The sequence below is a fragment of the Mustela erminea genome, chromosome 14 (genome assembly GCF_009829155.1).
Source record: "Mustela erminea isolate mMusErm1 chromosome 14, mMusErm1.Pri, whole genome shotgun sequence".
NCBI lineage: Eukaryota > Metazoa > Chordata > Mammalia > Carnivora > Mustelidae > Mustela > Mustela erminea.
Window position 1 is genome coordinate 55,592,988 of NC_045627.1, and position 24,687 is coordinate 55,617,674.

The 24,687-nt window shown below is 42.5% G+C and overlaps 1 protein-coding gene across 10 annotated transcripts in view; it reads right to left on the reverse strand.

Moving 5' to 3' along the window:
- PANK1 (pantothenate kinase 1) overlaps positions 1 to 24,687 on the reverse strand; it is a 109,168-nt gene that overhangs the window by 2,423 nt on the left and 82,058 nt on the right. For 9 of the 10 annotated variants that reach the window (XM_032312138.1, XM_032312139.1, XM_032312137.1 and 6 more), the window contains 5 exons: positions 21,065 to 21,417; positions 11,424 to 11,677; positions 6,693 to 6,869; positions 6,067 to 6,190; positions 2,015 to 2,140 (listed from right to left, as the gene is read on the reverse strand). In XM_032312138.1, the coding sequence (XP_032168029.1) occupies positions 2,015 to 2,140; positions 6,067 to 6,190; positions 6,693 to 6,869; positions 11,424 to 11,677; positions 21,065 to 21,400 (1,017 nt within the window). In that variant the 5' untranslated portion in view covers positions 21,401 to 21,417. The remainder of the gene's footprint in view (positions 1 to 2,014; positions 2,141 to 6,066; positions 6,191 to 6,692; positions 6,870 to 11,423; positions 11,678 to 21,064; positions 21,418 to 24,687) is intronic. The other variant, XM_032312132.1, reaches the window with a different exon arrangement.

Below are 24,687 nucleotides of genomic sequence, written 5' to 3' on the forward strand. Positions count from 1 at the left end.
TTGGCTGACGACTTCTCCATCCTGTTAGTTGAATGAATGAGACAACAGGAGTGAGGACTCCTGTGGCAGGGCAGGAAAACTGCTGCCCCAGCGCCTTCCAAAAGTTCTCTGTCTGAGGTATCCTCCGGGAAGGCCTTCCTATGGCAGAGTGAATTTAAGAACGCAGAGCCTCTTCTGAGAGATCTTTACAAGGGGCTATAAAAATGCTCCACTTTCATTGGCCATAAAGGCTGAGTTATATGCAAAGTCAAGCCACGGGTCCACAGTGACTAGGTTTGTACGAGCTAATGTGATTGTGTTTTCACCTACAGAAGAGAGTTTCCCCCGAATGTGGGATCTCACTCCTTACTTTACCACCAACTAACTCCCCATGTGACCCTGTGGATGGCTTTTAATTCCTGATGGCTCCCTGAGTTTGTTTTTTGCCTTAGTTGAAGAGAATCTGGACTTAGGGTTGCCAGATAAAATATAGATAAATGCCAGATAAAATAACTGTGTCCTGTTTTTTTAAATCACTAAATATGGCAACTCTAGCTGAACTGGAACAGTGGTTTTCTTTTTTCATTTCAATTGCTTCTTTAAAGCTGAGGTGCTTTTTTCATTTTTCAAACAAAATCTTATGTGGAAATGATAAGTAAGTAGATAAAAAGGGAGGTGCTCTGGTTGGGGGAGGGGTTGAAAATTCTGGGACTCCATTCCCCTCACCCCCCAAAAGTTCTATCACTCAATGCTTTAAGCCTGCTTAAAAAAAAAAAAAAAAAAATCAGGCTTTCTTTAGTATTATGTTTAAGTATTAAGTTCTATCACTGGGCCTTAACTATTTAGTATTTAAGTTCCTACTGCTTTATCTGCTTTAAGAAAATAAAATATGGGCTTAGGAAACTCTAAATAACTTAAAAATACATGGGCAGCTTTTCAGATAAATAATTTGGTTTGAAGATGAGAAAAATGCCAGAGTAGTTATTCATTACAAGTTTTTGCTATCTGTTCTCTCACAGTTTTTTCTACTACAGTAAACTCCAGGGATTACATACCAACCCTCCTCCTCCATCCCGTGATAATGAAACAATTGCTTTCTACAGTACTGATTTTAAAGAAGGTGGCACAGAAGGTAGGGAAAAGAGAGGAAGGTCCTCACCTACTCTTGGAAACCTGATTTATAGGATTACTAGAAACTGGATAGAAGGGGCTCTCTCAAGTAACTGATGTCCGTATCTTCTGCAGAGAGACTGCTAATGTCTAAGGACATCAGCTCTCTGGGCCACCAGGCTGCTCTTAGTAGCTGCAGCACTTCTGTTCTCACCAGTGGAGTCATCTGCTTGCCAAGAGTCAGCTGTGTTTATCCTCTGATTTGTTTATGACAGTTTTATATTAATGTCATAATCTAAGTTAATTATATACCACCTAAACCAGTAAAAAGAGTACAAAATAAATCGGTCATTTCTTTTGAAAATCCAGTTAAATTCTCAAAAAAGACTGAAAAAGGCGGTCACAAACCATTACTCTTTACTTAGGTGGATACCACAAATGAAAGGTTAAGGGGAAAATCTAGGATTATGTAACCACAGTGCTTCATAGGTATCTTTAACTTCTTGATCCATTTTAAAGAAATAAATCAGAAATCAGAGGAGGCATATTAATAGTTGTGGATTTTGAAAAAAAAGGGTAATAGCAGAACCCCTGGTCAAAAATGGGCCTTAGTCCTACATCAAAGAAATTGGTAAGTGAATGAACATTTATATGTTTTATGTTAAAATAAAATGGTTAGAAAGTTTTTTAATGATTACCCATTTCAGTTGATTTTTTTTTTAATTAACCAGCTACCAGTCCTAATTGCTGAAGAAGAAAGCTTCCATTTTGTATATAGTTTTTCTTTATCTTTTGCATAAATGCAAAGTTTAAATGACAACTCTTTCTACTTGACCAATTTTAAAACTGAGGGACTCACTCGAAAGTTAGATGACGCCAAATACACTCCACATAGGAAAACTAAGTCCATGCAGACTTGACCTACCTCATGTTCCAAAAACAGAGCTTTTAGCTGTCCTTTGGACCAAAAATCCATTGCATATGCTAGCAGCTTCATGGAGACCATATTGATTCTGAGAAAGTTCCCAACAAACACAACTCTGTCAATATTCTGGGAAAAAAAATTAAAGAACAACTAAATAATGGTATAAAAATAGTATTTAGTAAAGACTCAATGTTCCATACTTCACTGTCTTCCCAGGACTTTGCAGAGTCAACTTGTTCAGTGAAATTATTTCAGCATTTCCAGTATGAAGTCAAACAAACTTCATAGTGCATTCCACAAGAACAAAAGGGTGAGATTCTGGTTGAGCGAGCTAGAGACTTTTACTGGGCTTATTGGCAGGTGTTACATCAGACTGACTTAGGCCTGATATGAAATGCAGCTACTAACACACATAATATAAAACTGTAACTAGAGTTCAAGTTCAGCTAAATTTGCCTTTGCATTCCCTTTAATTCCCCCACAGTTTCAACTATAAAATATTATTATTACCAACCCATAAATAAAATGGCCATGGCTTGGGCTATTCATCTAACCAGTTTGCTCAATTTGCTCTATGCCAAATATGAGAATACAAAAAGAAACAGTTCCCAGTCTCTATCCTTGGGATATATGGTGTACCATCCTGTTTGGTCAATGTGTGGGTTGAAATATCATAATGAAAAATACACCTATACTTTTGTTGACATGGATATGGACTTGCATTCTGCATATACACTTAACACTGAGCTCATCCTGTCTACCACACAGGGGCTGTCACCAGCCACACACTCACAGAGCCAGTTGCTATGGTCACTTATGGCAAAGGAAGAGAGTCCCAGAAGATGGCATTCTATTCATTGGGTCATCGGGATCTAGGAATATAGTCTTTTAACTGTCTCAAGTTTTGACAGTGTAAATCGATGAGCTCATTAACTACTGTGAATATCTTTTATGGGAAGAGGAATGGGAGGTGGTTTTAATAAGTTTCCACAAAGAAGAAGAGTAGCTACAAACTGCCCAGACTGAACTGTGACAAGAAAGACTCAGAGTAAGTAACTCAGATTAAAGACAAATTTAATTAAATTTAGGAGTTCTCTCTTTTCCCCTAAAACAAGTGAGTCCAGAGTAGGACTTGCTCAAACCCCCAGTCTTGCATTACTCTGGTAATGAGCCAGAAGGAATAGAATGGCAACACCCAGAGGGAATAGAATATCAATAAAAAGCTGATGAACACTCCTTACTTCAAATAAATTCCAGGTGAGTCAAATACATAAATATGACTGTGGGGGCGGGGGGGGGAGAAAGAAAGAAAGAAAGAGAGAATAAGAAGACAGACAGACTAGAGGAAACCACAGGAGAATTCTTTTTTAAAAAATAACATCAGGGGCGCCTGGGTGGCTCAGTGGGTTAAAGCCTCTGCCTTCGGCTCGGGTCATGATCCCAGGGTCCTGGGATCGAGCCCCGCATTGGGCTCTCTGCTCAGCAGGGAGCCTGCTTCCTCCTCTCTCTCTCTGCCTGCCTCTCTGCCTACTTGTGATCTCTGCCTGTCAAATAAATAAATAAAAATCTTAAAAAAAAATAACATCAAAGTAAGGAAGATATTAACACTCACATATATTATGTAAAAAACCATGAGGTAATGTTTCTAGAAGTACATATTGAAATACATAAGGTAGACTGATACAACCTCTGGATTTGTTTTCAAATTATGTTGTAAAAAAGAGAGGAAGAGGAGGAGGAGGAGAAAGGAACAGAGGGAGAAGGAAGAAGAAAACAGATAGAGCATGTGTGGCACAGTTTTGCTAACTATTGAGTTGATAATGGCTGTAGGGAGGTTCTTTATGCCATTCTGCTCCTTTATGTATGTTTACCAATTTTCATAATAAAAGGTTGATATACAACCAAAGCAACACATAAAATAGTATGAAGGTGAATTGTATGACATGTAACTGTATCTCCTAATATTATTGTTAAAAAGCAAGAATGTGATATATAGAGAGTTTGCTGCCTTTGGAAGGCTGTGTCTGCTATCTTGCAGACAACAGAGAGTAAGACACCAAAAGTGAAAAACAATGGCTATCTCCAGTAAGGCTAACATTGCAGGACAGGTACAAACAGTTACCCACCTTCCTGTACATCCTTCTGGTGTCTTTAGAACTCTGTATTATGTTTGTATTTTCTACTAAAAAATGTGAATAAAAAATTCAGTGTTGGTGGAAAAGCATTTTACAGGATTCCAATAATCACAGCAGAGTCGGTAAATGTGGTGTCCCTCTATAAAACAGCTGAGTTCAAGGAACTGAAGCTTGCATTTTGACTCTCACAGGAAACACGGCCGCCATTTCTGGATGCACCCACAGGGAGCCCGTGCGGGCCCGCCCGTGAAGCCCTCGCCCGGGGTGATCTGTGATTCCTCTCACTGGCCATACTTTCAAACTGCCATTTTTGCTATACTCCAACAACAAATGGTATTGAAATTTAAATCAAAAGTGAAAAATAAAATCTGTCACTCTTCCCCCAAAGTGAATACAATTATTGTAAAAAGGCCTCCTGCTGGCTCACTCAAGGTCTGTGGAAAGGGGAAAGGGTATCTACCACTTTGTGGGGCAGGGGACGTTCAGGCTCATTGGCCTTTGAGAGTGCACGAGGACAGCCCACCTCACACACACTGGTCAGGCCTTGTTTGGCTATTTGGAAAAACTCCTTTTAAAGGTTAACGTCAAAAAATAAACTCTCGGGATGCCTGGGTGGCTCAGTTGGTTAAGCAGCTGCCTTGGGCTCAGGTCACGATCCCAGCGTCCTCGGATCGAGTCCCACATCGGGCTCCTTGCTCGGCGGGGAGCCTGCTTCTCCCTCTGCCTCTGCCTGCCATTCTGTCTGCCTGTGCTCGCTCTCTCCCCCTCTCTCTCTGATAAATAAATTTAAAAAAATCTTAAAAAAAAAAAACTCTCTGTTAAAATGAGTCTGGGACCGAAGTGGACTTTGAAAGGCACATGTCTGGGATACATTCTTCCTTTGCATTTTGGCCTTGCATTTGAACTCCATCCCACACGGGGCATTAACAGAGCTGTGACCCTGAGCTACAGATCAGAGACATATTCTACTCGATGTAAAGGAGCACGTTTCTCTCAGAACCTCAGGGCTCCAAGGCAGGACTGGCACCACCCAGCATCAAGATCACCTCTTGCCCTGTTTGAACCCCGAATGCTTGACCAGGAGGGTCCAGGAGGTGGTTTCTGCAGTCCTGTAATGTTCTATCTCTTGACTGAGTGGTGGCTATACAGGCGTGTATGTGAAAATCCAAGCTGTCTACATACTTGGGATTTGACGGTTTTCTGTGCTTCTATTAAAATTACATTTTAAAAAAACTATTGCTGTGGTGACTATGATTCTTTAATCTTTCTGTTACCCGTTGCCTGTCCTAACCCCTTTCTTGTCTTCCTAACACAACTCAGTGAGAGCTGTTGTACTTTACATGTCTTGGGTTACAGAAAAGAGTTCTAGCTTCCCAGAGGAATTCTGCAGTGTTTCAAAACCTGTTCCCAAAGCTTTGCTTGTCCCCAGCTCCACCCCTTCTTGTGCCTGGGCTCTGCATGGCCTCGGCCGTAGCAAGCTCTCCATGCTTTGATAGCCCTGTACAATGCTGCTTGAACTCCATGCCACAAGGCAACACTGTAAAGAAGCTGAAAGCAGAGAGAATATCGAATATTGCGAGCAGAACGTCTTACCTGCAATGATTTGCAAGGGTGCACCAAACTTTTCCTCACACTTCGGTAGGTGGGTAGTAATAATGACGGTCAAAGAGGTTATGGTACGGGTTGTGATTTTACCTGGACCCTGGGTCAAATGGCTTATCACTTATCTAGTGCCAACTTAAAAATAAGATGCGTATTCCTCTCCATTCCCCAAAATACACCCCTCATGTTCTACAATTTGTGACTAGGACAAAGAGTAGGTTTCCCAAGGATCTATCATTTTGCAAGGGTCAACAGTTTTGCACTGCTAAAGATGTATATGAATGATACAAGGCTTCCTCTGGATTAAGGCCTTACCTCATTCAATGCACACATCCGAGCAATGGAGCCAATGTTGTTGGTGATGGTGACCAGTGTGGCTCGGGCGAGGTCTTCCTTGCTGATGGAATCTCGCTTTTCCTTACTCATCATGTTGCCAAAGCTATGTTGGAAATATTAGCGAGAGTATTCAAAATCATCCTCAGGCAGGCCCAGGCTTCCACCAAAGTACTGTGGAAAACTTTATGAATAATTCTTAAAATTTAAATGACCTGATTTGGCTACCATGTATCACAAGCAGACAGGATTACGGTATGGATGGTTGGCTGCCCTTTTTTTAATAGAGGCAAAGCAGCATGGCTATTAATGGGAACAAAAATTTTTTTTAATGCTCTCTAGATATATTGACAAGAATGGAACAGGGGAAACTGTTGCAGTTTTCCAGAACCTTCTTTCAAAGCTGCCCTATTTTGCTTGATGCACAAGCATCAGGGGCTGAACATTTCAAAGTTTTGTCAAGGGCGGGAGATCAAGTCTGAGCTCCAGTAATCACAGATACTTGCACCAGGCTGGTGGGTTGACATTTTAAAAATAACTAAGTGAATGGCCAGGGTGGAGAGGTTGCCTTGTTCACACACTACTGCTCCTAGCTACTTTGTCTCTACCTTGATGCTACAGCGGATCCTTGAAGGCCAAATCGTTCATAGTCTCCTCCGTAAATGTCCTTCACCAGCTTATCAACATTGGTGCTGTCGCCTTTAGCTGCCATTTCCAGAGCTTCTTCAAAGGTCTCACAACCAGTCAGCAAGCAACATAGGCCTAGGAATGTTCCACCTCCAAGACTGAAGGAACAATAAGGTTTATTTTTAAATTTTACTTTATGATATGCCCATCCAAGTCCCCAACTACATCAAGATCACTAATATAGGTTCATAAAAGCAGGAGGAAAAAAAACAAAGGGGCACTTGAATCAAAGTGTAGGGTGCAACACAGTCTTAGGGTAGATTGGCTTTTTAAAAAAAGGGCAGAGGCCAAAAAGGAACATTAAGGAAAACTTTCCCCTCAATTTAAGAACAAACCAGAGAAAGACTCTCACTGATTTCCGTTGTGAGACCTTCTGCTAGCTGCTAACCTAAGTACCTCATTCAGTCTCCTCATCTATAAAATGGGGCCAAATCAAGATCTTATTTGGTGGCCTGAAAGCAGCAAATAACCAGAGAAATGACTGCTATTAAAAAAAATAAAAAGTAGCCAAATACAAATACCTGGAGAAAGAAACCACGTGTACATGAAGTTCATAATGCAGAGCCAGACTGACCTAGGGCTGCTAGGAGCGGACAGTCCAGAGGCTGCATCTTTTACGTTGACCTTGATCCTCTAGCAGACATCATCTCATTGAACCTTCTCAGAAATTTCTAAAAGGAAACCACTGATTGCTCACACACTGCATTTTTTTTTTTTCTGGTAGACTATGGAAAAGGTTATTAATATTTTACCTACTACTCAACAGTTAAAAATAGTAACTCAATGCTCAGCTATGTTTTAAAAGCTTTCAGTCGCTTTGGGCAAAATTCCTCTAAAATCGTCTTTCCAGACAAAATTAGAAACTAATTACAGTAGGTGAGAGTGAATTTCGTTTGTATGAATATCACAGGTATGTGACAGAAAGGAAAGGAGACTGAGAGTAAAGCTATCACCAGTGACCTCCTGGCAGCATGGCCACGGACGTGGGCGTCACTCTGTTTACCACGGGCAGGTGCAGGCGAGTGTACACAGAACAGTCAGTTGCTCACATCAGTTTGTTCTCAATCCCAAGAGCTGCTAGCCCTTGGCTTTCCCTTCTGAGAGGAAAATCCAAGTCGAGATGAAGGTTATTTTGAATGTGAATTTGAAGAAACACACTCAGGGGAGATTGTATTTACTGTCAATAACTGTTAGCAAAAAAGGTGCCAGACTGCAGACAGGCACACATTTCTCTAAATGACATCTAAGTGAAACCGTCATAGTTCTTAAGTAGTGATTGTCACAAAAATACACACTCGATGGAAAAGAGAGCTCCTTGTGGGGAATTCGGTAGCCAGGCACCACTGGCGGCAGCTACCTGAACCCACCACAAGATACCAGGAGATCAAGAGCCTCATGGACATCACCACCTTGACAGCTCAGTCACCGTCGAGATTTTGCATTTCCTCTACGAAAGCTTATCTTTATTTTCATTTAACATGGCATGTCATGCATGTTGTTGGGTTCAGGCTGCCCTACAAAGCTCGTGTATTTTAATAGGAACAATTTTTGGTCTGCGTGCCCTCGGGATTTGTCTCTGTATATTTTTAAGTCTTTTCTCTCCCTTCTAGCTGCTTTCATCCACACTGATAAGGTCTCTTTGAACATTAGGTATTCGTATCCATCAAGGCAGTCAACAGCCTACTCCAAGCATAGGCTACGGGAGACATTGGCCGACTTAGAAAGAAGGCAATTTATCAGCTGATGTGTTGGTATGAGTGAGAACGAAGTGCTTTGTGTGACTGGAAGATGAGCGGTGACTGCGGACAAGGCATCGGGGCTGCGTGGGGAAAGCGAGCATGCACACTTCAGGCACGAGGGAAGAAGGCACAGCTGTAGGAGAGCACCTTAGTCCTATCCTCAACCCGCTAACTCAACCCGCTAATCCATGTGGTGCCCTCGCTCACGATCAGTTAGCTACTTCTGTTTGTTGCAGCAGACACAGTTAAGATCCTCAGCAAATCGGAGACAAGAACATATGGCCAGAGACGGCGGCTGAAAAGCATCATTATTGTTTGGAAAGCCCAACAACCTCGTAGTAGTGAGGGATTTTAGGGGAAAGTGGAAGAAACCTTCCATTACTGAGTTCTTGTGCTCTTAAAATAGATTCCAAAACAATGAGATGTGCTGCGCTACTCCTTTCACTGAAGATTCAAAATTCTTTACATTCCTCTTTTAATCATCGCACATGGCTACAAAAAGGTTGGCTGCAGAGTCCTCTTTTTCCTTTGGCTTCTACAATACATTTGGAGTAGCGTCAGTAGGGGGAAAAAAAAAAAAAAAAAAGCAAGCGTTGCTCCCTAATTTAAGATGCAATAAAATCACACATAACACAAAACAAACCATTTAAAATCATATGTTTAAAGGAGAACCGATCTCCCATAATGATGTGGCTCCCTAAAAATAAAAATGTCCCAGGAGAAACTAGGGCATATAGCCTAATAACAAACACCTTGGAGTTACACCTCTCAGTTCACAGTAAGAGTAGCAAACTTGAAGCTGAAGCCCTTTGCTTAGATCAGTGATTCCCAAAGTGTGTTCCACACACTCATGTCGGCTGCTCACCGTCATAGTTTCTATCAGCAGTTTTGCAACTTAAATCAAAAGACGCCTTTGGCATGACAGCTCTGATTGGACAGGAGGAGCTGCAGCCCACCAAATTGACGCTTTCTTCCCTTCCCTTGCCTGTGGCGGCCCCCACCAGGGCTCCTCATTAACCTTCCGTCTGCCGCAGCACGTTTCCAAAACTACTGGTTGAAAAGCACTCGCAGGGGAACTTGAACTTCCAGATAGGATTTGTTGAGGATTGGCAAACACTGGTCATTCGTGGGCATTTACCAATAACTGGAATTCAGGAGCATGATTACACATGTAAGAGAAGCTGAACACCACAGTGAGCTCATCAGCTGCTGTTAAAGAAGATGATCCAGATTCCTAGAACTTCCAAGTTTGAGAAACTAGAATTGTGATGGTGATTCATGGATTTGCTAAGTGTTAATCAATGAGATGATAAATACCTCTAACCGAGGACAGTGGTTAGCCTGTTAGCCTCGGGACTCGCTCTCTCAATTCAATGACTCCTTCTTGGAGGAAGCCCGAGGTTTCTTCAAAAGGGTACTTTTATGAGGAGATGGCCCTCTAAGGTAAAACCAGCTCAGGTGCAATAGTCATTTGTCTTTGATGTCCATGACAGTCCTCATAAAGCCATGGGTCAGCTGTGACTCTTCGGCGAGCAAGGAAGCGGAGTCTGTACGCTCAGTGAGAAAAAGGATGCCTGGGGGCAATTAGCATCCTTTATTCTGAACACAGGCAGGATTGTGCGACTGTGTGCGTGGGTGTGGGGGGGTGCACACCTGTGTGCACATGTGCTGGGGTTTCTCATCAGCTACACTCTCTTGACTTCTGAGGGTCAGTACTTTTGTTGTTAGGGGGCTGCCCTGTGCACTGTAGGATATTTAGCTGCACCCCTGACCTCTAGCCACTAGATTCCGGCCGCACCCCATCTCCAATTGTGAGGGCCAAAAAACCCATCTCCAGACTTTGCCAAAATCCCCTGGGGGGGCTCAACCTTCCCTTCCCTGGTGGTGAGTCACTAACTAATGCAGGCCCATCACGGGTCATGGACAGACAGGAGAAAAACAGTGCTCTCCTTCTAAACGACAAGCAGTGCTGCAGAATTTCAGTGCTGGAAATGCCCGAAGAACCTAACTAAGAAATAACCCCCTTAAAGGCACAAACAAGGACACTGAGGCCCAGAGGAGTTACATGATGTCTTCATGTATTTAAAAACAATGGTTTCGATATCATGTCCAAAGCACACGCCCCATAACCCTCGTTCCTTAAGTTACTCCTCCAAAAATGACTTCTCGGGTCTCAGACCAAAGCCTTTACTTGGAAGTAAGAAAAACTTGAAAGTTACGTTCACACTAGGATTTCTCAACGATTTCTGACCCTAGATTCTTTGCCCAATGCCGAATCACTACTAACAGGAAGCTGAGCACATCTGCCCCTGGGGCCTGTGGGCTGGAGAACATGGCCCTCCGCCTGGCTTTCCTCACAGGCTCTTTTCCTGTCCGGAGCACTCCGAAATGCCTGGTGAGACGTGCCAACCATTCCAGCATTCAGGTGGAACATCTAACTGAGGGTAAAAAACATTTTTTGGTAAACCCAGTTTGGTTCACTGATTGGAATGACGGATTATGTCAAGCAATTCATCCTGTGCTAGGCACCAAGGAAATTCCAAAAGAAGTTTTCTTCTGAGGCCCTCTCTGACCATCCCAAGCATCCTTTCTTCTGGATCCTATTTTCTTCCTGTCCCCACCATCCATCTGGCACTCAACCATATACTGCCTTTTGCTGTGGTGTGTGCGATCCTTCTTCCCTCAACCTGACCAGTTTCCAGCAAGCTAAGGACTAGGTTTTATGACCCTTTCCATATATTACCCTCTTACTATTTTAACATATCATGCAATAAATCTTTTCTGGCTGGCCGAGAAGGATAAGATCTTTCTTGGAAAACTGTTAGATACAAATAATCTTTGTATCAACTGGTCTTCAACGAAGAGGCCTGGGTTTGGGTACAGAAAGGTTCTCCTAGTAGAAACCATGTTTACCTGGTCCCTGTGACTCTTTTATAGTTGTCCTTGGAGTACACTGCGAGAATGCTGACCCCTGAGCCCATGTTCACCAGCAACATAGGGTATGGGTTGTCAAGGCAGTACGGCTTTTTCTGACACAATTCAGGATTTGTGGGGTTTTCAAAATAGTAACATTCCGGCTTGCCGTTGAAGCCAACGGAGTCGACATAAAGCAGGCCCTGAATGAGACAGTCCAGTTCATCCAGTTTATGGAGCTGCAGGTCAGCAATCTGAAAGAGAATAAAACCATGTGAGAGATGCTATGACCACCTCAGGGGAAACCCCAGGGGCTTTCAGCTGGACTAAACACGTGTCAGTAGCCATAGAAGCATGGAGATATCTTCCAAACTCCAAGTTGCAAAACCCTACGGATCCTTAATCGCTCTGACACAAAAGCAAGCCTTTGCTGGACCTTATGTCTGCCCACAGTGGGAACGGAAGGACAGGAAGTTACCTGGTTGCTGGGAAAACCTCCAGGAGTGTGTTTGTAATGGGTTGAACTGGTGGCCCAAAAGGTATGTCCAGGTCCTCCTTTTCAGGACCCGTGAATGTTACCTGATTCTCAAAAAGACTCTTTGCAGCCTGAGATGAAGAGTACATCTTGGGTTATCTGCGTGGACCCTAAATCCAGTGACAAGCTTCCTTATGAGACACATGGGAAAGATCTGATGGACAGAGTGAAAAGGCCTTGTGAAGATGAAAACAGAGACTGGCGTACTCCACCAGTGGCCCAGGAATACCCACAACCACCAGAAGCTGCTGGAAGAAGCAAATCGAATCTGCTCGAGAGCCGCAAAAGGAGGTATGGTTCTCCCACACCTTGATTCTGGTCACCTCTAGAGCTATAACTGACTACGTTTCTATTATCATGGTATCTAGTTAGGGCTGCCACAGGAAACCAATACAGGGTATCACTAAGACCAGGGCTCTCCCATAGGGGGAGAAGAGTGAGAATGTTCTGAGAACAGGAAAAAACCCACACCTGCCCATACATGTCCTGAGCAAGGCATGGTGAGCCAGGACCTGGGGGCAATCACCTTTGAGCCCACAAAACCCAACTCTGCTTTTCCCAGGCTTGGGCTTTACAGTTAGATAGACCTGGCTTTGAATTCTAGCTCTAGCACTTAACAGAGGGGCACGAGGCAAGTTATTTAACTTGAGAGATCTCAGTTGCCTTTCTGTATAATGGGGATATTATCCACCGTACAGTGTTGTTGTAAAGATTTCATAATAATAATATATGCAAAAAGGGCTCAAAATATGTTGGCTGCTTTATGTGCTCCTATCACACAAAAACTCCCATTCTCCCAGATATAGGGAGAAAAAAAGTAAATGGGGTTGAGTAAGGTATGGGACAGCCTTAGGGGAGAATGGCCATCTTGTATCCTTCAAAGTTTAATTCACAGTCCCCAAAAGTAGTATGACTGCTGATCCAGATGTCTGGGTTGATGACCATTTCCCATGAACAGTAACAACAACAAAATATTAATAATAAATCTAATCTAATGATCACCAACATGACACCGAACCAATGGAGATCTAATTCAAATTCTTTTTTTTTTTTTTAAAGATTTCATTTATTTATTTGACAGACAGAGATCACAAGTAGTCAGAGAGGCAGGCGGTGGGGGGGAGGTGGGCGGCGGGGAAGCAGGCTCCCTGCTGAGCAGAGAACCTGACGTGGGGCTCGATCCCAGGACTCGATCCCAGGACTCTGGGATCATCACCTGAGCCAAAAGCAGAGGCTTTAACCCACTGAGCCACCCAGCCGCCCTCTAACTCAAATTCTTAAAGAAATATCTTTAAGAAAATAACAGCTAGTATTTATTATTTATTATACACGAAGAACTAGATCATTTAATTCTCACAAAATCCTCTAAGTAGATGTTTTATCCTCACTTTATGGTTAAGACTTGCAGAGCTTAAATAACTTTCCCTAAATGAAACAACTAGCAAAAAACTCCCAGGGGCTCCTTATTCTTCTCGTTTTCATAATGCATACTGCTTCTGGGATCTGGAAACAACCTAAACAAGTACTATACTTAGAACATTTGCCAAAAAGGCATCATCTTCATTACAAAAGTTAAGAGCTGGAAGAACACTCTTGACTTCACATCACTCATCTGAATTTCCCATTCAACGAACTCCACTAAATCTATGCCTATAGAGCAGAATTAGGTTACCAGCAAGGTGGTACAATTTTCTTGATACAAAGAAACAATCATTCTGGGTTTTGTTTTTGTTTTTGTTTTAATTTAAAAATCTAATTGGTTCTAGTCAATGATTCATGAATTGGACAGCATACCATCTAGCAAGGAGAAAGGAGGTCCCCAGAAACCATCATCCAAAATGACACTAGCTGATAAAGTAAATCTATCTTTTTTTTTTTTTTTTAAAGATTTTATTTTTTATTTATTTATTTGACAGAGAGAAATCACAAGAAGGCAGAGAGGCAGGCAGAGAGAGAGGAAGGGAAGCAGGCCCCCTGCTGAGCAGAGAGCCCGATGTGGGACTCGATCCCAGGACCCTGGAATCATGACCTGAGCCGAAGGCAGCGGCTTAACCCACTGAGCCACCCAGGCGCCCAAAGTAAATCTATCTTATAAATGATTCCAAACATTTCATTTTTTTACCCAGAGAAAATTTTGGGTGAGATGCAAATAATTACACATGTTTTAAGGGGGTAATACTTTGGGTATAGAACTACCTGGAGACCTGAAAGACGGTAGTGAGACACAACAGCGTCTTTGTCCTATCCATTTCTCAGACCTATTAACCTCTTCCACTTACAGCACTAATCACATTCTGTCTGGTTTTCTGGTTCATCAGGTCCCCCTGAGCACCATGCTCAAAGCCCACCCCATAATAATTGCTTAATAAACAGTTGTTAAGTGGGACAGGGAAAGTTATCACTTCTTGGATCAAACCAAACTGAAAAGTAGCAATTTCGTCAGCCAGTCATGGGGCTGTGGGTTAACCTGCTTAAAAATTAATCAGAGATCCATCAACAATATCGACCGCCCATGCCGGGGGCCAACATCAAAAACACAGCCAGAGACACCTGTGTGTCCGGCTGGACATCCTGAACCTATACTGTGGAGAAAGAAAAACCTCTCCAGGTAAATACACTAAGCACACACAACTTTGATCTGAAAGGAAACACTGTTATCTCGGCTTGCTCATCAAATTCAATTCCAAATACAGTGTCAGCAGCAAACAGACACCTCTGCTATACATTTTACTGAAGTATAGTTATTTCTGAAGCCTGGGTCTTACATTCCCAAACTGGGAAACAGGAACATTCATCTCTTTCGTTGAGACCTACAGAGACCTTCCTTAAAAAGTCTTCACCATCCAGAGAAAAGTCCAGGCTCCCAAATGTAAGCTGTGAATCAAATCATTACCAGGATATTCACACAGGCCATCTGAAATTCAGAACAAGATGGGAAGTACTTCTCACACTCTGTAGCTGGTAAATACGATTGAGCGGACTCTGCAACATTTAGCATGTTCAGATCCTAGCTATGGAAAAACATGTCTCTGGGCTTAGTTTTCTTTCTATCAGGAGTAGCAAAAGCAAATGGCTACAACCACAAAAGAGTGAAGCCCTGGGCTAGATGTCAAGTAATAGAACACACAGAGGACAATACACGCAGATTTACAATTCACCTGCAGCCCATTGTCGCCAAGTCAAAATGGGAGCTCAGCGTAATTAATTAGCTGAGAGCTATTTAAAAAAAATTTTTTTTTAACTATTGCAAGCCAACCAAACATATCTATAGGTTGATGCTGACTTCCATCCTATTAATTTTATATGCATTCAAATGCTGATCTCTATGATGGGTCCTAAGTGATGACAGATCTGGAATATCAGATTCAGCAAACATGCAGATGAAGTTTATAGCTCATGTGAACATAACTTGTAACCAAGGTATGCTGGTAAATGTTTAACAACCAGCTCTGGGGGAGCAAAACCCTGGTTTATAACATTCACCAATTTCTGTGCTATAAGTGCCCGCACAATGGCTAATTTCAAGGTATCAGCATAATGTCACTAAACACAAGAGATGGGAAGACATGCACACAATGGGCTCTCTTAACCCAGTAGGAACTGGCCTCAGCACCCCACTGCTTATAAGTCTCCTAAGCACTTTCAGAAAATATGGGTTCTGCTACTTTCTAAATCATTAAGCTTAAACCACTCCCCAAATATAAAAGCAACAAACCTCAGCTTCTCCTAAGACTCAAATAAACTCTGTATAAATAATGGAAGCTAATAAAAAACTACATGGATCTCATCTGCAGGACTTCAGGCAAGGAAGCTATTATTATTAGGACCCATTTTGCAGATGAAATATATCACTGGGGGTCAGTGGTTGAGTGACCTAGTCTGGATTCCAAGAAGCAGAGTAGAAAAAACTTTCAAACTACAACTACGATGAACTAACATGGTTGTGCCTAGTACTAAAGTCACTCAAGCAAGTGTGTGGGTGCAGTGGAATTCTCCAATTATAGGGGCCATCAGAAACACTCAGAAGGTTTGTTGAAACAGATGGCTGGGCTCCACTCCCAGAGTTTCTGACTGCATTTCTAACAGGATCCCAGGTGATGCTGATGCTGCTGGGCCTTGGACCACACAGTAGTAGGAGTTGAAGAACTGGGATGAGTCTGTGACCCCAGTGAGAACAGACACTGGGTAAGATCACATACTGTCCCTAACAGCACCTGCCCTAGCTAACTCAGAGGGCTACCTTCAAGAATCAAATGAGACACCTCTGTAAAAATGTTTTTGGATACTGTAAAGAACTATACATATGGGGGGGTGCCTGGGTGGTTCAGTGGGTTAAGCCTCTGCCTTCAGCTCAGGTCATAATCTCAGGGTCCTGGGATTGAGTCCCGTATGCAAGCTCTCTGCTCAGTGGGGAGCCTGCTTCCTCCACGCCCCCCAACTCTCTGCCTGCTTGTGATTTGTCTGTCAAATAAATAAAATCTTAAAAAAAAAAAAAAAAGAACTATACATATGGATTTTAATTACATGAGGAGTAAACGAATTTGGGTCTTCTTATCTCAAGTTGAAATGTGCTAGTCCACTAGTCAAAGCACTATTTCCACACTGAAGACTCTAATTCATGGAGGGAATTCAGTGATTCTGGTTTATTAGTATTAGGGAAAAAATATGGATCCTAAACACGAGGCATGTTCAGGTACAACTGTAAAATGTTGTCCGTATGTGCTTCAGCTCAGTCTGTCAAAAATACTAAATAAAGAGTTAAACAGATAAATCTGGTGAAACAATAAAAAGCCATCCCAAGAGATTCCATAGTTACTCCTATGAGGCTATTCTATGGTCCTTCCCCTAAACCAGTTACACTGCTCCCCTGTAATTGAGATATAAGTCACCACATTATATTTCAGAAATGAATAAAATACACATCTGTATGATACCTTACACTTCCCAAGGTGCTTTTGAGGACACTGGCTCCATAAATCATTGGAAGTAGCAGAAAAGGTTATCTTACTAAACTGAGAATAATTTGCCTATAAAATAGTTGATTCTGAATTACAAATTTCACTCAGGGCTCTTTTCTCTTCCCCAAGGAGACCTAGAAGACCCAAGAGAGAGGAATTTCAAACACATTCTGTGAGTGAGAAATAGACAAAACCTCAAAGATGGCTCCTTCCTCCCTGCGCCCAATGATAAAGAGGCCCCAGACCAGCGCTCGAGGGTCAAGCCAGACCCAAACGGAGAATGACATTGTCTACCAAACCTCACTTTGCCTCAATGCCATGAATCAGTCCCTGGATTCATAATCGGAGGCAAGCTAATAAATGTTCTTGAATGGTCTACCGTAGACTTAGAATTTCACATATCCACAACTAACCTCCCTCCTCCTGATAATTTTCCCCCTATTCTTAACTTTTCTAGATTGTTTCCTTAGAGATTTCTGGCTTAAGAAAGGCCAATTTTAAGTGCTCATACCTTGAGAAAAGTATCATAAAGCCACCAGAAGATCCTTTCCTGTTCCCTAAATCTCAAGCCAACCAAATACGATTATTGTTACATCCTGTTTGTTAGAGGATAGGTCTTTTTTGAAAAGTAACTGAAAGAGTCACTTCTAGCTTCTAATTAAAGCTAGTCTTAGACCAAACAAAACTCACAAGGAAAAGTATCTATTATAATAAAGAGCTAGGTGGATAAAAAGGATGATTTTTTTTCCCCTATACATTCTCCATTGTTAGGATACTTTGCATTTTAAAGAACACTCTTGTTGAAGTTAGGAAGTGTAGTTGTGGATGAAAATATTAGATTTGGTACCTAAAGTATTTTTGGTGGGTTCTTTGAAACAAAACTCACAGAAATAGAGACAGGGGATAGCCAAGTCTTCCCCCTGAGGACCACCTTCTTCAATGGTGGGATTCCTCATTGTCTTCTCACTTTCTCAGGCCATCTGTAGTTAGACTAAGTTTTTCTTTTGTGTCCATTTTGGTGTATCGTTAATTTAGAAGGCTTGCTTTTGCCAGTCAAAGTTCATTTGTGACAGTAATCCTAAAAGGTTAAAAGCAGCAGAGAGGAAGCAAGGAAAGAAGGATGGAAGGGAGAAAAGGAGACAGAAAGAAAGAGAAAGAGAGGGAGGAAAGAAGGAAGGAAGAAAGAAAGAGAAAGAAAAGGAAACAAGAAATGTAGCTTTGGTCAGTTGAAAGTCTTCTACATGAGGTCTAACAATGCTTGTCTCGCAGTGTATAGCGCTTTCTTATACATTCAAAACTGGATGATGACTAGCTGACATTATCTGCGGATTTAAGTATATCTACTACAAAGGAAAAGGATATAGTCATTAGATATAATAATTATGAACTATTCAGGGTCTGCTGAATATCTTTTAGTTAGCTCTAATTGCTTAGGTTTTTAAAACACATGTCTGCAAAGCTATATTATATTAAAAACAGTGATTTTATATAATAACAATGACAGGACTTTATAATATATAATATAAATAATATAAATCATATATATATGCATGTATGTATATATATACATACATGCACTGCTTTATTTTGTCAGATTGCTTAATATTACAAGATTACAACCAGGTTTTATTTTTCTATTCTGGAAAAAGAGGGAAGAGCTTGGATTTAGCACACCTAAGGGTTTTAGCACTTACTGTTTCCTCTGCCTAAAACACCCTTCCTGGGATACTGGTCTGCTTTGTTTCATTACTTCTGGTTCCTGCTCCAATGTCACTTCACTGCACTAAAACTCTCCCAACCCTCCCTATCCTCCTTGCCTTGCTCCCTCCTCCTTCATAACATGTATCAGGTATACAGATATGAGATATAGTGGTATATTCTGTACTTCCATATTCATTTGCTTAATTACTGACCATCTCCCCACACTAGAATATAAGCTCCTGGAGGGCAAGGGGCTTTGTTCAGTTCGTAATAGTACTTGGCGCACAGAAGGAGCACGTGAACACTTACTGGGTGAGTGAACAGAGGCCTAGGAAAGAGGATGAGACGACCTATCCCCCCTGTCACACTTTGGAAGGATAAGAGCATATCACTTAGCGAACGGACCGACAGGCTATGGGAAGAGATCTGTTCTGTCTTGACTTTGGCTGAGACTGAACGTGGAAACAGAAGGCAGCCCTTTTCCTTTCTTTCACGGACGTGTGACCCTAGTTGGCCAGGCTGTTGGGCAAATCCTCTGGACCTGCTCCCGGCTCCAGTCTATCCACTAGGCTCCAGCAGCCTGCCTGAAGAAGCAGAGGCTTCCTTATCTTGGTTATTATAAAATATGACCTTTCTCAGCTCAGAACCTTGAGAAACACACTTGCTCACAGCCAACATCCATTGAGTAACATTTTCCCAGAACGTCCGTTACCCCAAGGAGGAATGGAGGCATTGAGGATTGTTGCATAAACGCCCCGGGTCACCTGGGTTCTTCAGGTTCCCTAGTGGAGATGTCCAGATAGGGTGACCTGGAGAGTTCTCAGCACTAGGGCTGGGTCGGCGTACTCTTCTGAGTCAGAATTGAGCTGACACCCCCGCTCTTATGAGGAGGAACTACTAGAGTCCCTTAATCCCTCCTTAGCTTTAGTTTCTTTATCCAGGAAGCACAAGAATGCTGTACTTCCTGGTCTCCAAAGGTGACCTTGTGTTCTGATGTCCTAGAACTCCTCCCTCTTCTATTTTACTGCCACCTTTTTGCAGATGGTAATACACGGGCCCCAGAAGGGATCTGCCTCACCCAAAGTCATCTGGCTAGTAAAACACAGAGGTAACACTACAATTCAGGTTCAATGTTCTTCCAACTATGAACTCAAATTTAATTTTCATGCCCCTGGATCTCAGCCTTTTCAGTTTCAAAACTCTTTGGTCATTGGGCCCCTTTGGTGGGAAAAAGATGCCACAGACCACTCAGGCAGCATCAAATTCTACGGACAGGCTGGGAAAGGGGACCCAGAAGAAAAAGCCAAACCCTGCTTATCATCGGTCTCACCCAGGACACTGTGCTAGGACTCCACTGCCAGCTCTCCTGGAAACTACTTAGTTTGCTTCATTAACTTCTTCATTAATGATAAGACTTTACAGTAAGACTGGAGTACACTAGTTCCATGACAGAATGCATCAACTGGCACGCCAGGCTTTGAAAAAATGTATTTTATCACTTATCTCACTAGATTTTCAACTTTCTGGCAAGACTCACCCCCAAATCTTCCAACCCTTTCTTCTCTAACATTCAGTTGGACCTAGTTAACCTTCTTTTCTCTTTATTTTCTGTATCTTTTATTTCACTTTTTTCTGATATTTATTCCCTGTGAATTGAGGCTGGACAGTAGAGAGATTATCTTGACTGTAGAGATGGGGAAACTGAACCACACAGCTGCTAAATGACTAAATAAAGAGAAACAGGAGCTATCTTACTCATCCATGTCCTCCACGTAGCCGGATCTGTGAAAAGTACACAAGCAGTGCAGAGCTGGTACGGACGGCCACGCAGAAGACAGCATTATTCTAAACACTTAAAACCATACTTCTAAAACCTTCCTCACTAATTAAGGAAGCCACCTAGGAATAATAACCAAATGTTTCCTTTTTGTTTGGAACAAAACTTCTGAAGTACAGTCACAAAACAAAAAAGACACTTAGAGCCAACAACAGGTAGGCAGCAGTCGTCATTTTTCATAGGATTTATAGGAAGCCTCTCCGGAGGGGCTGACAGAACCAGAATGATGACTACGCTTTTCACACTGTAGTAAAAACCAGCAGAAAACTCTTAAATACTCCAGAAAGGGACTGATACCATCTTATCTTTAGCATATCATGCAGCAGTAACTGTAACAAAAATGATGACGATAGCTAATATTCACGAGCATTTACTAAGTGCCAAGTATGTATTTCCTCATTTAATCCTGCATGGAACTCCCCTATAAGGTACGAACTATCCAGACACGGGAGGGAACTGAGGCACAGAGAGGGGACGTGAACCAGTCCGGAGCCCCAAGGCTCCAGTCTAGCTCTTCCACATGAGAAGCCATGATTATGGACACGGGAGAGGCTTCCTTTCCTTCTCTGAGAGGCCGTTTTGTTGTTTAAGGAGCACAGAGCTGCCCTACCATTCTGAAGTCCTTTTCGAACTTGAACGCCCCGCCTCCTGTGGCGCAGAGAGTGGTGTGAAGGCTGGAGAAGTTCTTCTCGCTGCCCATCTGGATGAACCTGTGCATTGCACAGCTGGGGAAGCGGATGAAATGCAGGTTCCCTTTGCGCCCACACATGGTCAGATTTTTCAGTTCTAGGTGGACGTCTCGGATCCCTGTCTTCCCGTAAGCCGTGTTAGAGGTCAGATACTTCCTGATGCTCTTCAGGTTCTCCACCTCCTCTTGTTCCTCTTCGGCTGTAATATCCTTTGGCTCAAAGTAGACCAATTTAACCAGTGTTCCACCGATATCCATGCCGAACCAGGGGAATGCTAGAAGACAGAAGGAGAGTACTATTGAATTCTATGCATTTAACAAGATGCTCAATTTCTGCATATCTGATCACGAAATGCAGTGGTGTCACATCTGGTATGTGCATTGAACATCCAATGCCCTACCATCAACTCTATGTGCCTAAAAGAAGAAACAGGCAAGGAAGGAGACATTCCCCATTTACATGGCACCCATGATTGTGCCCATTCTCTGTTCAGAGTCTGCCTCTGAGCCTGAGACGAAAAACAGGACTAGGCCCCTAGGCCCGTCTCAATTCCCAGGGTTTCTCAGGGCTCAAGTGCCTTCCCAAGCTGAGTACAATTCCAGTTCTTAAAGATCTAGATCTGCATACTCCATGGTTCCCAAATGCTAACGATTTTATCAGTATCTTGGCCAAAGAAACAGCCATCTGTTCCAACACCGAGGGAAAAACTGGCTGTGCTAGGTGTACCACAGGGTGTGCTGGCCTCTAACCCACTTGGTGCACTCTTAGGGCACTTTTCAATGACAACTGTTACAGCATTCAATTTTTGCCTCCACAAGCTCATTCTGCAAGACATGAGTTCACTACTTTAACCTACAGAAGAGGCAGGAAGGAGGAAGTAAGTGGGTTACGAAAGATGATGACCCTACGGCGGCATAACTCTAAAGAGAACAGCTTCTGTCATAGCTCATATCTTTCTTCATGAATCAGAGACACTCTCTTCACCTCAGAATGGCCTGCTAAGGAGTCCTCCACTCAGCTGTGGGCTAGAAATCACCTTTAGCATCCCGATTCATCTCCTCTACCACTTGTTCTGATTTAATTCAGGGCTGCAACCTGGGCATGAGTATTTTCTGAAAGTTCCCTAGTGGTTCCATTCTGCAGGCTTGGGAACTATTAAACCAGAAGAAACATGGCCTCTGACAGGCAAGACCAGCAATAAGCACGGCGCCCGACCAGGTCTGCAACATGAAGGTATACCTTTGGGGACGACAGTGTGTGCGTGTGTGTATGTGCGTGTACATTACATGTATATATATACGAATATATGTAGCAAATCTGCTTGAGATGCTTATCTATAACAGAATTAATTTCCATCATAATAATTTTTTGTTATTAAAAGAACAGGCTGAACTCCCTGAACCCCGACTTCATTTAGAGGCGACTTAGAAAGTTAATACTGTGCAAAATCCGGGGTCTCCCTTTTCATTTCCCTCAGCAGACACCATGGACAAAATGTGAAACTGGAGTATTAAAGCTGAGTTTAAAGATATAGGGAGCTCAAATGACTTCTTTCAGTTTATTTTATTCAGCCCTGGAGAACATCCATCCGTGCCCTAGTCAAGTTGTGTATTGTCCAACACAGAGAATATGGCCAGGAACATGAGGGAGACTTCCGGCAGTTCTTTTTTCTTAGCCCTCTTCATCAGTCAGGTGGGGAGGGTCCGGGGAGAGGTACATAGTAAGAAGCCATCCCTGTACATGCAGTGTTTCTCTCCAGTGCTTCCCTGCGGTCATCTGAGCTGTAATCCAAGCCAGCAGCTCCACCCTTGGAAGCAGTAACTCTTAACAAGTGTAGCTAAAACCCCAAACTCCCCAAAAGATTAAGAGCAGCAGATTCTATGGACAAGACCAAGGTCGCCAATGTCCTACTGTAATTGCGGAAGTTTGCGAAGCAAATCCCACAGTGCAGGTTGGTGAGCTTGCTTGTCCTAGCAGGAGATAATAGAAAACTGGAAGCAGTTCACGCCTACCAGTCAGTTCAACTCTCAGATGACATTTCTTGGTCCCTTCTCTAAAACTCAAGGTCAGCATGGCCCACAGTGTAGCTAAAAGGTCAAACCTAAAATCCGGATTCACAACTGCTTCCAATAAATAGCAGTCAGTAACCAGCTCACTGTCACTCCCTCCACCTCTCTGGGTCTCAAGTCCCTTAATGTGAAAGAAATGAATTGCAGCAGAATGGTCTCCAGTTCTCTCCCTACTCTAAACTTCCTATGGATTCTTTCAGAAATATATATATATATATATATGATTTATATATGTATATGTATATAAATTACAACTACCCCCAATCCTGTAGGCTGGCCAGAACCCCCGTTTTGATCTCTACTGAAATACTTTATTGGCATGTCAACAGGTGCCTGGGCTATGCAATCAGTGTTGCAGGTATAATCCATTCTTACCATCCTAAGAAAGACACCTACTACTGGACAGGATGGGGGAAGTTTCTGGAATATTGCTAGGCTAATCATCTGGAAGAACTCTGGCAGCACCTATTAAAATCAAAAGTACACATACATTTTTAACCCAGCTAATCCCTCTCTTGGACCATACTTAAAAAGCACTAGTATTTGAGGATAAGTATAAGAATGTTCATTGCATATGACCCAGCAATTGCACTACTGGTATTTATCCACAGGATACAAACACAGTGATTCGAATGACCACATGCGCCCCAATGTTTATAGCAGCAATGACAGCCAAAGTATGGAATGAGCCCAGATGTCCACCGACAGATGAATGGAACTACAGGGTATCAAGGTAAGCAAAATCAGTCAGTCAGAGAAAGACAAATACCAGGATCTCACTGATACGTGGAACTTAAGAAACGAAACAGATGAATGCAGGGGAAGGGAAGGAAAAATAAAATAAGACAAAAACAGAGAGGGAGGCAAACCACAAAAGACTCTTAACTCTAGGAAACAAACTGAGGGCTGCTGGAAGGGTGGTGCGTGGGGGCATGGGAAAACTGGATGACGGGCATTAAGGTGGGCACTTGATATAAGGAGCACTGGGTGTTAGAGGCAACTGATGGATCACTAAATTCTACCCCTGGAACTAATAATACACCATGGGTTAAATAAACTGATTTTAAATAAAAAAAGGGTGGGGGGGATAATGTTCACTGCAGTACCCTTTACAGTGGCCAAATTTAAAAAGAACAAAAACAGGGGCACCTGTGCTCGCTTCGGCAGCATATATACCAAAACAGGCGCACCTGGCTGGCTTAGTCAGAAGAGCATGTGACTCTTGATTCATGCGTTCCAGCCCTACACTCAGGGTAGAGATTACTTACATGAATAAAAACTTCAAAAAGAAAAAAAAAACCATAAAAACAAAAACCTGAAAACAAAGTGAACAGAAAAACTGTTCAACAAAGTTTATTATTTCCAAACCACGAACTATTGGGCAGCTGTTGAAAAGAATGAATGAGATCTATACCAGCTGCCGGCTATTCCTAAGCTTCTGTTAATGAGAGAAGTAAAAGATGCCCAGAAGTACA